General features: G+C 43.9%; 1 protein-coding gene across 1 annotated transcript in view; it reads left to right on the forward strand.

The window, feature by feature from the left end:
• Positions 1-18,870, forward strand: part of COLEC12 (collectin subfamily member 12) — a 171,466-nt gene that overhangs the window by 130,091 nt on the left and 22,505 nt on the right. Inside the window, exon 3 of the mRNA XM_019546788.1 lies at positions 13,509-13,631. Within this exon, the coding sequence (XP_019402333.1) occupies positions 13,509-13,631 (123 nt within the window). The remainder of the gene's footprint in view (positions 1-13,508; positions 13,632-18,870) is intronic.

The following is an 18,870-nucleotide window of genomic DNA, read 5'->3' on the forward strand; positions in this document are numbered from 1 at the left end:
CTTTAAGAGGAGGCTTGATGCCTGCCTAGCTGGGATCATTTGAGCCCAGTTTTTTCTCCTGCTCAGGCAGGGGCTCAGATTTGAAAATCTACAAGGTCCCTTCCGACCCTACTTCTATGATTCTATGACATTGTATTGTAACAAATTCACAATTTTCCTCAACATTTACCATGACAGTCCTACAGGTCTATTCGTAATATTTGGTAACATGCAGTTCATATGCTTGGCAGTCTTAGCATTGCCTGTATGGTGGTTGGGCCTTTGGGTACCCTTTTAATTAAGATACTTGGTGTTTAAGCACAGTAGGATATGGTTTGGTAATACTATATAATTAAATGGTTATGGCTGCTGAAATGTGTAATTAGGATTTTTGACGATTCATTCTGTATCTCTCCTTGTGGTAAACAAGAACAAAGCTAAAGTGAAAATGCTGGCTGGGTTACATAGATAAGTGAGAGATGATGATCCAGCTGAATAATGTTCAAGCTCTCCTTTTAAATGAAAGGGTTTCTATATATTCTGTATAATAGAAGATTGCTTAGGCTCAAAGCTTTCCAGAAGAAATAACTCTAGCCCTTTGAGTTGCTTTATTATGTCAGGTGTAGAATAATGGAGTCACAGAAATGGACCACAGTTAACAGACTAGGCCTTGCAAAGGAGAACTTTCTCTACCCGTGATGTGTGCAGGATTTAGGTTTCAAACCTGTGGTTGGGAAGTGAGGCTCCCAAATCCCTTCAAATTCCCTACATCCTTCTGACATTTCTAGCCATACTGTCTCCTGAGATGTGCCAAATGCTTTCAATTCTCATTACCTTCAGTGGAAGTTAAGAGTATACGTTGCTTCCACTATTACCAACTCTAAGCTTCCCTCACTAGGGTGGTCATTGGTCCTGTTTTATACCAGACCATCCTGTTTTTAAACCTTTGTCCCCTGTCCATTTTTGAATGAGGAACGGACTGCAAAAAGTCCTGGTTTTCAGTTCATTGGTGGAAATACATGTCAATCATTTGTCCTCACAATTCTGTTGGTTGTACTTAGTGGTAGGGTGGTGCACAATCCAGAGGAGCAGGGTTCCACACCAGCCAGTCAAGGAGAGAGGGAGGTGGCCTGTTTGTGGGAGCTTCACCCCTTGCTGCTGATTGGCCAGGGGGCCTAGTGGCCCCACCCCTCGCTAGTGATTGGCCAAGGAGACAGTGCCTTGCCCCTCACCCCTGATTGACCGAGGGGGCCAATTGTCCTACCCCTCACCAAAGGGATATGTATTCTGGGGATACATCAGTGGCCACTCTACCCGTCCCAAATTCCCAAACAATTAAATTTGATTAAAAATCATGACATTCATTTTCAAAAAGTAAGAAAGACTAGATTCTCTTACTTGTTTCTGGTTTTGAGCCCTAAAGATTTACATTTTCAAGATGCTTTTTGCAACCAAAAGGCCAAAAATGTTCTGTTTCTTAACTTGAAAGATGAGATTCTAATATAATCCCTTGACTACATCTGTAAAGGGAAAAATCTAATATTATGAAACTCAAAATGAAATCACATGACTTGGCAGTAGTTATCTTTCAGAAATATCTCAGCTTACCTAGACCTTCACACATATAAAAGTGATTTTAATTTTTTTCATCATCTTATTTCCTGCAAAGTTATCATCACTATAACAGGGAAGTCAGATTTTCTAGATTCTGAATTAATCTGTATCTGTGAGATACTTTGAGGTTAGCTTGTTTATTTTTTTAAAGAGAAAGAGGTTGTCCTGCTGTATATACTTGACATCTAAAATAACTCTTTCCAACTGTTATCTTGCTGCCATCTTTCATGATTTTCCACCTGGCATTGGAAAACTGGCATTCATTAGGTGATGTTATATCCACTGCTGCACTTTACATTTGAGCCATTTAATTGCTTCCTTGTAAACAACTAGAAACCCTTAGAAAATAAACCTATTTTGCATTAGCCTGCAGTTAACCAAATAAACAGCAACAAGACCAGTAATTTGCAGAGTGAAGCATAGAATATGTGTTCATTACTCCCCATTCAAATATCCACAGACCAACCAATTTACTTTGACAATACCATCCTAGGTGGGGTTACTGGTGCTGCTACCTGATATTAAGGGAAACGGATCTGTCAGTGATTTGGGAAAAAACTGGGAATATGTAGGCGAAGATAAGGAGCCAGTGAGGGAGGAAACCTATGCTGAAATCCATGCTTGAGTGGGCAGAAGAGATCTGCAGATGCAAGAGTATACTCCCCACTAAAGCCTGGAATGGAAATCACCATTCTCCTACTGAGATAAAGAAATCTAGAAAGCCCACTGGCAAAATGTGCATCTTGTTCCCTTAGTCCTATCTATGCATAAGTTAGGAGGCCTGTGAAAAAATAATTTGTGGTCATATCATTCTAAAATGTTTCATAATGCATATGCACAACAGGAGGCAAATTAAGGTTGGACAGGCAACCTTAATTCTGGCATTTCCTAACTTGAATGTTCTATCCTGCAACCTTAATAGTGTCTTTTGACCTGACTTTTTGTGTAAGTTATATAAAAACTGAAGGGCCAAGTTCTATAAAAAAAAAAAAATCTCACTGTGTTGTGCTTTATTCCATGAGTACTGAAATCAGCACAATGAATCATGTTGTAAAGAACTGCTTAGCTTGAATATGTTAGCAAAATCTGGCCCTAAGTTAGGGTACTTAATACCCTAGCTCACGGATGGCCACAAGTGGCATGGACAGCCTCTGTGTGTGGCACATGGGAAATTGGGGAGGGGACAGGAACCACACTGGTAGATAGGGCAGAGAGCAGAGCAGCAGATCAGGCAAGAAGCCCAGGGCAGAAAGCAAACCAGTATATCAGACAGGGAAAGGTGAATTGAGTAGCACTTGGGAGAATGTAGAGCTCATTTGTGGAGCATCTGCCAGAAAGGCTGGCCCCATTGTTCCACCCTGTGGGTCTCATGGTATCATTGCTGGGCAACTTCAATCCCAGCTGTAGATTTTATAATGCAGGATCAACTCTTAAATATAAAAGAACATGTATATCTTAAAATCTGAAAAAAAAATCAACCTGATTTTTGTAACAAATAAACTTTAGAAAAAGAAATCAGCCATTTATTTTAAAGTTTTACGGACTTGTTGCTTTCTGTGGTATGGTACTTTTTGGAATTTGTCATAATCATAGGTTTTGCTATTTATAACCAAACCATTCACATGGGATTACAGGAATTCTTACCATGAATCAATAGGTAAATAATCTGTAAAGACCACATGAAAAAGAAGTTGCAAATTGCAATTCAAACTTTGTGGTTTGCTGGATTAAAAATCTCCAGTCTTTATGGATGTTTATCCCTGGTTGAACTCTGAACATGCTAATATAAAATGCTGATTTTATTTCCAGAATAACTTCAGCAGCTTCAGTTATTATTTACTGGGATCCCAGTTTTCATGTCTGAACACCTAATCTTGTCCCTTTGATGTTGAAGTCAATACTTAGGCAGCCAGGTTCTCACTTTAGGTGCCTTGTGTGTCAATTCAAACACCCAAATTCATGTCTGAGGCTAAGGACAGACATTCAAAAACCCTGAGTTTGAATTGATTCAATCTTTGCAGGTTAGTCTAACCTGCAAAGCTTGAACCAATCTGGAGGTAGATACTGTAGACATTCCCTTTTCATTCCAGAAATGCAGGCACATGCCTGCAGTGGCTCAGGCTAGAAGCTGGGGGTTGCTAGAGCAGCCCTCCCTTCCCTTCTACAGTGCTGAGCTGAGGGGCATGTGACCAGGCTCCAGCAGGACACTCTGATTAGGGAGGCGTGCCCCCCCCCTTTGTTGATAACAGAACATTTATCAGCTCTGTCATCCGCATTTAGCACCCCATCAGAAAATAAAGCATCTCTCATTAGTTCAAGCTCTTCTTAAACAGCTTTTTCCAAGGAAGAAATGGAGGGACATTACCAGCTGACCTGTTGATTAGCTCCAAAAAGCCCTAAGCATTCACTGTCTTGTCTGCCTTTGTCCTGTCTGCCTTACACAGAAACCTCTTGGCATTAGCTAGCATACCACATACTGGCTACAGTCCATGCCCTGGGAGAGAGGAGGGGGGGATTCCTGGTTGAGCAGTGAGCAGTGCCGGGGGGGGGGTGTGAGCAGTGGGGACAGGGGAAGCCAGGCAGATGCTGCTGTGCCTGCAAGTCTCTGCTAGACCTCCAACAAGGGAGCAGAAGGGAGGGGCCAGCTCAGCTCTCTGGAACAGAGAGGCCAGCCCAGCCCAGAGAGCATGCCAGAATGCTGGGGACTCTGGTTTAACTAAAACCAGGAAATAGCTACATTTAAGCCTCAGAGTCTGAAATTGCCTCTTTTGCCACACACACATATACAGTGTTTAATGTTATTAATATAAAAGTATTGTTATAATTGATTAACAACAGTCTTTTAGTTTTTAACATTAAAGCATCATGACTTTGTTTGTCAAGTGCAAAACTGATTCATAGTTTCATAGTTAGGAGGGTTGGAAGGGACCTGAGCAGATCATCAAGTCTGACCCCCTACCACAGGCAGGAAAGAACGCAGGGGTCAGACGACACCGGCAAGGTGTCTATCTAGCCTCCTCTTAAAGACCCCCAGGGTAGAAGCGAGGACCACTTCCTTTGGAAATTGGTTCCAGATCCTAGCCGCCCTGACTGTGAAAAAGTGCCTCCTGATATCCAGCCTGAATCTGCTCTCTGTCAGCTTATGGCCATTGTTCCTTGTTACTCCTGGTAGTGCTTGGGGGAACAGGGACTCTCCCATAGCTTGCTGGTCTCCCTTGGCCAGTTTATAGATGGCCACCAGATCCCCTCTCAGCCTCCTCAGGTAGAGGCTGAACAGGTTCAGATCCCGTAGCCTATCATCATAAGACCTGCCCTGCTGCCCCCTGATCATGAGAGTGGCCCTCCTCTGGACCCTTTCCATGTTGTCCACATCCCTCCTGAAGTGTGGCACCCAGAACTGGATGCAGTACTCCAACTGACCAGTGTCGTATAGAGGGGAAGGATCACCTCCTTGGACCTGCTTGTGATGCAACTGTGGATGCATGGCAAGGTGCGCTTAGCCTTTCTGACTGCATCCACACATTGGCAGCCCATGTTCATCTTTGAGTCAATAATGACTCCAAGATCCTTTTCTGCCTCTGTGCTGGTGAGAGGGGAGTTCCCCAGCCTGTAGGTATGCTGCTGGTTCTTCCTCCCCAGGTGTTGTACCTTGCACTTTTCAGTGTTGAAACCCATCCTATTCTCATCCGCCCACCTCTGTAACCTGTCCAGATCTGATTGCAGCTTGTCCCTCCCCTCTAGCATGCCCACCTCCCCCCACATCTTAGTGTTGTTTGTGAATTTGAACAAGGTGCTATTCACCCTTGTCCAAGTCGCTGATGAAGATGTTGAACAGTGCGGGCCTGAGGACCGAGCCCTGCGGAACCCCACTGCCCACATCCTTCCAGGTCGAAAAAGACCCATCTACCACCACTCTGATTACAGCCCTCCAGCCAATTGGTGATTCATCTGACCGTGTAGGGGTCAACACCACAGTCCCCCAGTTTCTTAATGAGAACGGGGTGAGAGACAGTGTCAAAGGCTTTTCTAAAGTCCAGAAAAACTATGTCCACCGCGACACCTGCGTCCAAGGATTTGGTGACCTGATCATAGAAGGCCACCAGGTTGGTTTGACAGGACCTGCCTCTGATGAACCCATGTTGGGTGCCCCTAAGCATACACTCCCCTGCTGGTCCCTTGCAGCTGTGCTCCTGGATAATTTTCTCAAAAAGCTTCCCCAGGACCAATGTAAGATTAACAGGCCTATAGTTTCCTGGGTCCTCCTCCCTTTTTTTGAAAATGGGGACCACATTAGTCCTCTTCCAGTCCTCTGGCACCTTGCCAGAGCCCCACCAGTGCTCGTAAAGCTGTCTCAGGGGACCCACAATGACCTCTGCTAATTCTCTTAGCACTCTGGGGTGGAGATCATCAGTACCTGCTGATTTGCACATGTCCAGTCCTATCAGGAGGTCCCTGACTAGGTCCATTCCAACCCTGGGCCTGGCTGCACCTCCCCTGGGACTGTCAGGGATCATGATGGGGGGGATGACCTGTTCCCTGCTCAGAAAAATGGAGGCAAAGAAGTTGTTAAATAAGTTAGCTTTGACATCTGGTGTGACCACCAGACTTCCTAGTGTGTCCTGCAGAGGCCCTACGTTACCTGGAACCTTCTTTTTACCTTCCATAAAAAGGACTTCTTATTTGTCCTTGATTGGACTGCTAGTCCCAGTTCCAGCTTTGCCTTACCCTTCCTAACAGCCCCCCTGCAAACCCAAGCAACAGCTGTGTAGTCCTCCCTGGTGATGGCCCCTCCCTTCCATTGGGTGTACACCTCCTTTTTAGCCTTGAGATGTTCCTGGATGCTTTTTGTTAGCCAAGGGGACTTTTGAGCACTCTTGCTCCCTTTGACCCTTATTTGAGCTTGGAGGATCATCTCCTTAAGGAATGACCCCTCTTCTTGGACTCTCAACTCCCCTCCTCTCTGGGACCTCAGTCTCTCCCCAACTAATCTCCTTACCTCATTGAAATTTGCCCTCCTGAAGTCCAGGGTTACTGTCTTGCTGCAGGCTTTTGCCGCCCTATGCTGGCTGGTCAATTCCAGTAGGTGATGATCACTGTAGCCCAGGTGATGAAGCACCCGCTGTCCTCTCAACCGGGTCATTACCTATGGCCAGGACCAGGTCTAACAAGGCATTTCCCCTGGTGGGACTGTGCACCTCCTGGATTAGATGGAGGTCCTGTAACATGGCTAGGAACCTACGTCAGTGGTCAGACCTGGCTGACTGCTCTTCCCAGCAGATGTCTGGGAAGTTCAGGTCCCCCATGATGACCACATCCTTAGCCCTCACTGCCTATGTGAGCTGACCTGAAAATTCCCGGTCAAGTTCTTCTCCCTGGTTGGGTGGTCTGTAGTAGACGCCCACCATTAAGTCCCTTTCCCCCCCCCGGCCCCCTTGTAATCTGACCCAGAGCACTTCAGTCTGCCCCTCCTCTGACCAAGTGCTGCTCGTTGAGGATGTGAATTGCTCTTTGACGTAAAGCACCACACCTCCACCTTTCCTCCCTATTCTATCCTTCCTGTACAGCCTGTAGCCCTTGATGTTTGCTGTCCAGTCATGCTTTGGATCCCACCACATTTCGGTGAGCCCCACCATGTCTGGGTTTGCATTAGCTATCAGGAGGGCAAGTTTCTCCTGCTTGTTCCCTATTCTCAAACTTCAGTTCTCCAGTTTAGGTAGATAGCACAGTTATTTGCCTAAAGTTACACAGTGGCAGCTGATGAGATTTTCACAAGTACTTAGATATCTCACTCTCTTTATATCTTGAAATTAAACATCAAGACATTTTGAAAAATACCACCAGCTCCCTATTTGCAAATTTATATAACCAAATATTCAAAATTTAGTCTTGGTCTACTTATTCTATGGAAATCACTTGTCCTATTCAGCCCAAAAAATTAGACTACTAATTCAGGTGGCCAAGTATGGATTTTGGTGCACAATTATAGACAACTGGATTTGATAATGTTAGCAACAGCTGCTATATCATTTTGAGCCTGTAAACTAGGTTTAAAGCCTTCCTTTGAACTTCAAGAGATGCTATCCCTCTAAAGTGAATCAAACTGGAAAGGCAGAAGACAAGGCAGAGTATCACCTTAGGTTACGTGTACGTGTTACTGCATGTATGTTCATGGAGTTTAGATTGGGCAAAAATGTCCAACCCATCTCACTTAGTTTACCCACACTGCAGACCTTACACTTAGATTGACCTAACTAGGGTTCAATTAGAAGGTGAACTACAGCTAACCCATGCCTGATCTAACCCAAATGTGTGTACACATTCAAAGCACAGCCCTGGGGCTGAGACAGCCCATCTGCTGTCCTCAGTCCTAGGGTTGTGCTTTTTCAACCCTCCCCCCTCACCCTCCAACTGTGTTATCTTTAGCCCTTCAATCCCTCACCTCTGGCTGATGCCTCCCCTGCAGACTCACCAACCTCCCCTGGCCCTGCATACCCCCCCACCCCAATCCTGCCAAACCTACCCCTGGACCTGCCAACCACCCACCACAGACCCACTAACCCCCTGATCCCACCCTGACTTGGATCTGGCCGCTGGCACTAGCAAATGTCTGCACATTTGGGGCTCAGTATATAATCATGCAGCATGATTGTAGATTGAGTCCTGGGAACATCTGCACATGGCCTTAGAGACTAACTGGTTCAGAGAGCCTCTGAGCCAGTTAGTGTCTTAGGCACCATCCTGCCCTGTCTCCTGCGTGACTTCAGACTAATATGGAAATCTCTATACATACTGGAAAGGGACTCTTCTAACTAGTATACATATCTGGCTTTCTGCATTTTGTTTCTTTTAAGATTTCATTATTGTAACACTCCGTTGTTGTTATTGTTGTTATAGTGATGCAGGGAACCTTGTGGCTTTGCAACAACTCACTTTTATGAGGCTACCTAAGATCCTGAAGCAAGGGCCAAGAAAAGAGTTCAAAAGAAAATATTTCAAGAGAATTATTCAGGCTGTTAGGCTCAGGCTTTCTAAGGCACGGTTCTTGAAACTGCATATGTTTGAGGAGTCTGGCATCTCATAGGGTATCTACTCAATGGCAAAGGGCAAAAGCATATAGCTTCTTTAGTGAAAAACCTGCTTATCTGCAGCACGAAAGAAACCTGCAGATGGATACCCCCTGCATGAGACCAAAGTCCCCAGTCATTGGAATGTAAGACTAGAAAAAACAAATACTACAAAGACCAGTAACAGGGGGCGATCTCTTGCATATTTTTTGTGACCATCTTAGTTCGCAGAGAAGGGGGTCCCCAAAACATGTGAGCCAGCAGGGTCCCTTTGTACTGAGTAGCTATCTGTTTGCCCAGATGTCTTCCCAACCGTGAGACAGAAAAAACAGAGCTCTTATAAAAATAAGTTGGGGAAAAGAAAAGTGTGTCAAGTGAAACAAGGCACATTGTGTCCCATCTGATATTTATTAAATGTTGATCAAGTCAGCAATGAGAAATGCACATCATCCGGAAGTGACCTTGGCTCTCTGGGATTTGAAGTTAGTGACAAATGTCTGGGAGCAGCAGATCAACATTAAAACCATGTGTACAGAATGCATAGTGGAGTATGCTGTGCTATGCAGAACAATAACAAATAAAGGAACCTGGGCTAAGCCCAGTTCTGTGGTGTTTACATCTATTCTGTTACTGGAACTGATGCAGGGTATTTTCCTATGGAGTTAATTAAAGTTCTCCAAATAAGTGGTGATATACCTAACAGGATAACACTGATCAAGAGAATCTTACAGTCTTTATACTCAGACCTCAGTCAGGCAAAAATGCTAGTGCAAGTTTTGTCTCATTAAAGACCAAATACAGGGTTTTTTTAGTATGTGAATTTGTTCTTCCAAGGAAAAGGTTTCTGATGGTATCTAGTTTATGCTGAGCTGCAGTGTTTTACAAATTCTGGATCCACATTGCCTCGTCTTCTGATAGATTGACGTGGTCATGTTTCCATTCCCTATCTAATTAGGATTTTAGTAAAGTGAATTTGAACTCTTCAGCCTTCCAGAGAAATATTGTATTAATATCTATTCACTCACCCAAGACGTGTCCAGGTTTCCAACATCTTTGGTCATCTGCATTTAATTGGTATGAAAGCCAGCCAGAATCAGGAACTAATACAGGTGTTCCTAACCTATCATAAAATCCACAGGACAGAAGCGGTTAAAATGATACAGCTGTATGTAATACATTGTCAATCCAAATTCTCAACTGTGCCCACTTCTAAGGGAAAAAAACATTGTTACAGCTCCCTGAATTCTTTATCCCAGCCCTGGCCCTAGTACAGATAAATCAATTTAGGGTATTTGAGACTACAAGTCTGATGCAATTTTAAGCTGGCATGCACAGAGAACCAGCATGCAGTATAACCCAGGGCTCAAATGTATATTACTCAATAAAATCATGTTAGTCTTTTTGGCTGCTTTCATATATATTGTATGTTATTAGTACTGACAGCACTGAATTGCTAAAAAAAAAAAAAAAAGGGTCTGTCTCAAGTTGGGATGTTATTTTATGAAACCCATTGAAAGTGAAAATTCCACAAAGCCAACATGTTTTTTATTGATGTGGAGAAGAGTACAAAAGACAGGAAATAAGTGGTTTGCAAAATATTGGTGTATATATACAATGCTAAATGATGAATTGTATTACATTCAGGGAGGATTGCAGCTCTTTATGTGGCCCAGAAAATCATATTAAGTTCAGTGACAAAAAGAAAATCACAATGTGGACATGAGCAACTTTAATATAGGATTTTAATATGGATGAAGCATTTCAACATAAGGTGCTATCAGACATATATTTCTGCCTCCTCTTATGCTTTGTATATCTGTAATCTATTAGCTTTTCTAATTATGGACTTGTTACTCCTTCCATTGATTCCAATAGGAACAGAATCCTGCTTTCTGTTACCTGGAGAATGGAACGAGGAAGCTGACTGTGGTGTTCTGAGTACTTTGAACTTGAATGAATTTCAGTGGATGGTGAGGTGTTTGGAAGATTATAAAATGGGGTCCTAAATTATAAACCCCTCCAAGGAGGAGCCTGTTATTTCAAGCTTATCTCAAAGAGCATTTTTACATGTGCTGCAGGAGTAGGGGAGAGGGGAGGGAGCTTTAATTAGAGTACCTGGAACATCTCATGTGTTAGCATCCCTGCAAATGGTGGTGGGGGTGCTTTAAAGCTCATTTGACAAGCTTTAGATAAAGCGCCACTGCCACCATTTTGAAGTGCGGGAATGCTGACACACGAGACACAGAGGCTGGCTGGAATGCGGTTATTACCATGCTCCAGCAGATTGAGTGTGCTCTGATGCACTATAATTACAGCGCATCAGAGCAGCCTCCTGGCTCATGCATAGGCAGCCAAAAGTGCCACTGAGCCTATTTTGATCCTTCTGCCACATGCTTAGAAACAGCAGAAAAGTTCAAAATATCTATGGTCACTCTTAAAAAACTACTAAATCAGCTAAAACTGCCCCCCAGATAGCTTTGGAAAACTAGGCACACACTTTTTGTGTGCCTAAATCATGCAGAGTTCCCTTTCTTACCCTCTAGGATTGTGGACAAGCAGGAAAGAGAAGCCATGCACATTAGAACTCAAGTGTAGAGTCTGTTCTGCTTGATAATGAGCTTTTTGCCTCTTTAAATCTGTCTGAGAGCCCACCAAAAAAAGAAGGGATGGGTGAATAGCCCATTTCAAAAAGAAGTTCTCTTTGTCAGCCCTTTTCCCTTTTCCACCATCAGAGGACATAAAGAGCCCTTTCCCCCCGGAACTTCTATCCTTACAGCTTATATCAGTGATTCTTAACCAGGATGCTGCAACACCTTCTGGTGCCTTGAGATCCTTTCAGAGGTGCGACAGAATGTGATGCAATGTTATCACTGTTAGGTTTAAAAACATGATTCACAAGATAAACCCATGGCTGCTTGCAAATGTAAAAAAATAAAAAGGGTTTATTTTAAGTAATAAAAAAAGCAGTGCATTACTTCAACCCGGCTCCTCAGTGTCTGAATAGACTGGGCACTTCAGCGGGGCTTTTTGGCACTTTTAGCTAAAGGTGATTCAATCAGCTATTAAATAAAAGCACCAAAAAATTAAAACCCCTCTTTAAAGCACTTTAGGTTTAAGAAACTGTTAATTGGCTTGGTTTAATATGCTGTTTCCATCAGTAAATGTAGCTGAAGCTGCCTGTGCATTTCTCTGAAGGACTACACAGTGTAGAACAGGAGTAGGCAACCTCCAGCCCGGGTGCCAGAGCATGGCACACCAAGGCATTTTGCTTGGCACGCATGCTTCGGGGCAGATGGCAAGGGAGGATCCAGGGCTTCACTGACAGAACAACTGAGCCCCTTGCAGCTCCCCTACCATCTGGCCCAGAATGCCAACATCTAACAAGTTGAGGTTGCAGGTGTTTTTGTAGTGTTTTTGGCACTCTGCCCAAAAACGTTGCTGACCCCTTGTGTAGAAGGTCACCGTTGGAGGAAAGTAAAGTCAACTGTGGGTGAATCCTCACAGGCAATATAATTTACTCATAAAGAGTTACCAAGCAAGTTTCATTAGATAGGTAATTTGGTACGTACAATTTATTAAAGCTTAAAGCTCTCTCGCGGACGATTATTTTAAGATATTATGTTGCCATAGCGATGAGCTACGGTGATGTAGCTCGTCTCTATGGCAGTGTAGCTTTGGCGTCACAGTTTGTGCCCACTGATGCTATGTCACCGTAGCGACGAGCTACGGCAATGTAACATCTCATGTAGACACCTACAGAGAGCTATATTCATTACCCTTGAATTACTCTCATCCGAGTGAGGGATGAATGTCGCCTATTCATTCCAACATGGTCTTTATATTTTTGTGCTTTTATGTTTCTGTTCCTCTTGCATTTTGTAGTAGTCTAAGCAAAGTTTGCAGAGTTTAAGAGCTACTCCCTGTGTTTGTTTACAGATGAATGACTGCTGGGGCCCAAAATGGGTTGGTATTGGTGTATTTTCTAAAAAACACAGCTAGTAAAGTTTTGTCTTCTCTGATAAACTAGAGGCTTCTTTTTTGATGTTTTGGGGTTTTTTGGGTTTGTCTTTAGAGAGATTTACCAGCATGGCTATACTGGTATAATTAAATAAGTTAGAACTTCCTGGGTAGGCACTCTTATTCCAGAATAAGAATGTTCTGTTCTTGTTCTGTTTCTAAACACACAGACTATTATGGTAGAGCAGCTAATGTTGAGCAGAGCTTTGCTCCCCTGGTAAATTGTTCATGTGTCCATTTCCCAACTGAAGAAAGACAATTTTATTCTGATATAACTGTATGAGAAGAGTTATGTTCAGAAAGTGTCCATGTAAGCAAGCCATACATCTCATGAACCTTATTCTACTCAGTGCCAACACAATGGCTAATATTTCCCTTGTAAGTGTGTGTAAAGTAAAATTCTCCTTTTAGACATTTATAATAGTCAAGTTTTGTATTCTGCCTCTGCTTGAGTGTGTATCACCAACTCCTGACAATGCAGGCAAGCTGACTCAGAGGGAATATTGCCATAAATATTTTCTACTTAAGTGTACCTTATTCTCATGAGCATATTCTGTTAATATAACTGAGTTTTGGAAGCTACATTGTGTTTTCCAGTTAAGTTGCATCTAGTAATCTTTGAAACCTTAAATTGAGCATATCACTGAAGCGAGAATGTAAAAAATTACCATGTATTAATTAGCTTGTCCAGGATAGACATATGTTAACAGTTATAATCTGTTTATGTAAACGTCATTCTTTGGTCATTTACAGAGATCTAGACAAAGAAACCAGAAGATAAAAGCTGAAAATTGTTCTTTGCCTCTGTTCTAAAATTCCCATCTTCTTTTACAGGCATTCAGGAGGGGACTCAGTGTACCAAATGTAAAAATAATTGGGCACTGAAGTTTTCCATCATATTACTATATATTTTGTGCGCCCTGCTAACAATTACAGTGGCTATTCTGGGATACAAAGGTATGTACCATATCTATCTCAGCATTTCACTTTCAGACAGGGACCCAACAAAATCTGTGCATGCTAGAAAGAGATGAAGGGACTGTATTTTATTATCCCCTGTGGGTTCATTACAATGTAAAATCTGTCTGTCGGCATGACTTATTGCATGCTTGGCATCATTTGTACCAGAAAAATCTGAAGTCTCTCTTTTAAATAATTTTAAAATTTTGAATTAGGTTATAAAATTAAGAGAGATTTTTTTAAAGGAATAGAATTGTATTATGGGGTGTCAATATGTATGGGTATTAATTGGGAGACCTAATGAGCTATACAGATCCCCTGGCCTCACAAAGAAAATCCTTACCTGTAGACTCACATGTCTGTTTGGAACAGTATCGACTTCATTGGGCTACGTGAGGGTCTGCCCATACAGAACATCTGATGTGCTGGGAAGGCCAGGACCCTCATGAATCATAGAGAATCATTGGGAAAATGGGGCAGGAAGGAACTTCCAGAGGTTATCTAGTCCAACCCCCTGCTTGAGGCAGGATCATCCCTACCCAAACCATCCTATACAAATCCATTGCCTAACCTATTAGCAAGATGATGTAACCAACTCTGACACAACCACAAGACATAGCTCCCTGATCTGCCACAGGTAAAGCAAGGTGACCATGATTGCCAATGCTCTGCTGCTGCAAAGGCTGTTAAACTATGCTTGAGAAATATGCAAGAAAGAGGGTCATGGCTCCCACTGCAGAAGAAACCTCTCACAGGTTTTATCCCACACCCTGACTGTGGGATAAAATTCTTTCCTGATCCAAAATGTAGTGATCAGTCTGATCCTGAGCAGAGAAACAAGACCCTTTAGCCAAGAACTTCGGGGTTTAAGTCCCAGGAGGCACACTGGCACACCCCAGTTAAAATCCCCAGCCTTTGCTGCAGCTAACACCCCATGCTTCTGAGGAAGGTTTAAAAAAAACTATAGTGAGACTTATAATAGGAGCCCAGTTGTATTATTGTTTGAATGATTTGGAAGAGGGGCTGAAGGGTGAGGTGCCAATATTGAATTACATACAGTTATTTTGACTGGCCAGGCCTTACGCTAATTTTAAAATCTGTGAGGAAAATCCAAAGAATTTAACAATGAGAATTTAGACAACATGATGACAGAGGAAATTCCATGCAAATGAGAACAAGAAAATGTATATTGGATGGAATGGCTTGAACCTCTCATGTCCACTGATTATTTTAATTTAGCAGTAGTCATTCTAGCATTGTAGTCAACAGATCAGTTCAGATACTGGCTCATACTGCAGTACCAATCAAAATAAGCAAACAAGATACTAGTCTGCTTAAGAAATGAATACTGAAATTTTTATACTGGGACTGCAGGAATGGTTACAATAGCGATTCTCAACTAGGCTGCTGTGAGATCCTCTTAAGGGTGTTACAGGGTGCTGTACAGTATTAATACTATTAGGTAACCTAACACCTCTCACAATTCACGTGATAAACCAAAAGATTTCAAGTGAGTCACAGTGTTAAAAACATTCTGACTTGGTGTGGTCTTTCTGGCCACGGCTACACATGCTATTAATATGCAGCAATAAACTCCAATGTATATTGTGCAAGAATTTATTGCTCCCAAGCATACTGTCTGAATGTGCACCCAAGACCACAGCATGTTGAGCTGAGTTGGAATGGCCCTGGCTGGTAGCGGGTTCAGGGAGTCAGCCTGCTGGGGCTACTCCAACCTGCTCGATGTGCTGCAGAGGGTCTGGCTGGGGCACATGGGTGCTCAGTATGGGGCTAGCTGGTAAGGCAGCCCCCAGACTGAAGCACCCTCATGCCCCAGCCAGCCTGGTGTATTGCTCTATATGGAAAAAAATGCAGCAGGATATTTGTATTTACAAGTAGTAACCTATGGCAGAACTAATTGTTTTCCTGAAGCCTAATAGGGCTGCACATGTAGATGTGGAGACTTTACTGCAGAGCTAATTAGGCAGCTCTACAGTAAACATCTTGTGTAGATGCGCTCTCTGAGTTCTTTACAACAGAAGATTTGCTCTATTATTTTTATATAGTCCAGAAAAAAATGAAAGCTTAGAGCTTATATTTTCCAAGGGGTGCCTTGAGTCTAAAAAGGTTGAGAATCATTGGTCTACACTGTAGTCACAATAGAGACTGCAACCTAGGGTAGATGCATTTGAACTAACTTTAGACTAGGTAACTCAGGTACTTATAGTAATGGCACTACGGCAGCACAGAGCTCAGTGAGAGCTATAAAACCTGTTCAGAAGCCACTTGGGTGGCTTTGCCCACACTGAGTTCCCCATTGCCATTGTTTATAACAGCCATATTCTGGAATGTCTGTGGTGCTTTTTTTGGATTTTTTTTCCTAAAAAAGAAATAAAGGAAATAGAAAAATGATAGAAAAGGGCAACAAACATGATGAAGAGACTTGGGGAAAATTTTGAATGGGAAGAAAATGAAACAGAAAAAAAATTATAATTTGGAAGGGAAATTTATTAAGCAAAGATGCAACAAAAATATGAATGATAAACAAATTTGGGTGCTCTTGTTTACCTTTTTAATTAAAATACAAGAACAAGGAGGTGGTTAGTAAATAAAAATCCAACATATAACTGGTAACATTTACTTGTGAACAACTTGCCCAGTACATTGTCACAATATATTGAGGCACATAATTTAGTAGGATTCACAGTACAAGAGATCTACTAGAAAACTATAAGTAACTTTAGTTTAACTTATTCTAAAGATCTAAAGTAGGGGTGGACAGTTATTTAGGCTGGAGGGCCACTTAGGGAGTTTTGGTGAGCTGTTGTGGGCTTGAGGGTAGGGATGCAGTTGAGCCTATCTGGCCCTGGGGCCCATCCACCCTGCACCCACTGCCAGAGACAATGGATGGATGAGGCAGGTGTGTAGTGTCTCCATGGAAACTCGCCCAGGACCACCGTCGGCAGTGCATGCTCAGACAGGCAGATGGGATGGGGCCACGGGTGGGCAGGGAGTGATGTCCAGGAGCAGAATGGGCAGAAAGGGCTGGGATTCTGGGGCAGTGATGGCACAGGGCTGGGGCCCAGCACAGAGCCCCAATCCACCCACCACACATCCCCTCCCGCAGAACCAGCACCCATCGAAGGGATATGTGGGGAGTGGATTGCAGCTCTGCCCTGGCTCTGGCCTTGGCCCTGCGCTGCCCCACATTGCACCTGGTTTGTGCCAGGGCTGCTTGCAGCTTGGCAGCACAGGGCACCTTTATGGATCATGACTGGATTAGGCCTCTCCATGCTGCTGCGCCATACTGCTCCATGACTATGCTGTGAGGACTATGGAGTGGGGCTGTCCACATGTTCCTGCACTGAGGCGGGGGGAGCTGGGCTGGGTGACAGGTGTGTGCTCCATTGTCCTCCCAGGTCGGCCTGGTCACAATCCATCAGGGCTATCCCCACACTGCCAGGCCACAAGCAGCCACAATGTGAACCAGGTGCAGTATGGGCAGCATGTGGATCTGGGGCCAGGGCCAGGGGCTGAGGCAAAGCCATTATCCACGCCCCACACATTCCTGCAATGGGCACTACTTCCAGAGGCAGGAATGTGCAAGGAGCAGATCAGGCCCCGGCTCTGCACTGTTACCACCTCATGATCCCAATCCTGGCCCTGCCTGCCCATCCCATTCCCAGACACCACTCTCTGTTTACCCACCCATGGCCTCATCCGATCCACACAGCCAAGCGTGCCTTGCCTGCAGAGTCCTGCACCAGTCTCCTTGGAGACCCCACCTGCCTACCTACTCCATACCCCCAGTGGTGGGTGCAGGGCATACAGGCTAAGGTGCCCAGGCAGCGGGGCCTGGTCCAGTGGCATTGGCAGCAGCAGCAGGGCACACACCTGTTTCTGGGTGGCAGCAGGGGCTTCCAGGAAGTCGAGTGTGGCTGCCCCCAACCTACCACCTAGCCCTGTGAACTATAGTTCCTGACATGCCCAAGAGCTATGTGTCAGGACAGGGTGGTCTGCACCAGGCAGCACCTCCATGCCCGGGGGTAGCAGGACCAGCCACACACACCACATCCCAGGCTGCCTCCTACACCAGGGCCAGGTAGGGTCAAGGGACCTGCAGTGGGCCAGATAGAATCACACCGTGGGCCAGATTTTGCCAACACCTGGCCTATAGATTTCCCTCCTGTCCCTGACCCCCACATTAGATTTCATAGACATTAGGGCTGGAAGGGACCTCGCAAAATCATTGAGTCCAGCCCCTCACCCAAAGGGCAGGAAGTCAGCTGGGGTTATAGGATCCCAGCAAGATAAGCATCCAGTTTGCTCTTGAAGGTGTTCAATGTAGGTGATTGAACCACCTCCGGTGGCAGGCTGTTCCAGACCTTGGGGGCTCGGACAGTAAAGAAATTCTTCCTTATGTCCAGCCTGAAATGGTTTTGTAGTAGTTTATGACCATTTGACCTCGTCATCCCTTGGGGCGCTCTGGTGAACAAACGTTCCCCCAGAAACTGGTGGTCACCCCGATAAACTTATAGGTGGCCATCAGATCACCCCTGAGCCTCCACATTTCCAGGCTAAAGAGCCCCATGGCTCTCAGCCTGTTGTCGTAAGGTCTGTTTTCCTGACCTCTGATTACCAAGTTTATAAATGCATCAGTGTCTGAATCAAATATGGGTAATGATACTGTGAAAGAAAGTATCACGTCCCACCACCCCCCACTAGACCTTGTGCAATTCTTCTTTAAATAACATCTGTTACGATTAAGGTGAGGTGAAACAGCTCCTCAATTTCAAATTTTTCCTGAAGAGAGATATGAACATTTTTCCATACATTGACTTTTGTCTACCTTGATGTCATAGGTACAACTTGGACAGTACCAATTAAAATCTGTTGATCCTTAAGAAGGTTTGGGAACTTTCCCATTTAGATCTCTTGAAGATCCTGTGAAATAATATTTTTAAAATGATGGTATTCGCCATAGGATGAACAAATTATTTCTTTTCCCACATGCTTTCCCAGAATTTGGTCATTATGAAAATCAATTTATTGATTAATTCCAGGAAGCCAAGTCTGGCCACCCCAACCCTACCACCCATTTTGTTAGTTCCTGCACTCTTTGTTGATAAGAGACAATTATATCTAGGAACAAGACCAAATAGAAAGATGCCACTTTAGTGTTTTTGCAAAAAGGGAATTCATTCATTTTCATATTCCAGAGTGACAAATTTAGCAG

Source organism: Crocodylus porosus, unplaced genomic scaffold, assembly GCF_001723895.1.
Source record: "Crocodylus porosus isolate Cpor-Errol unplaced genomic scaffold, CroPor_comp1, whole genome shotgun sequence".
Taxonomy (NCBI): Eukaryota; Metazoa; Chordata; order Crocodylia; family Crocodylidae; genus Crocodylus; species Crocodylus porosus.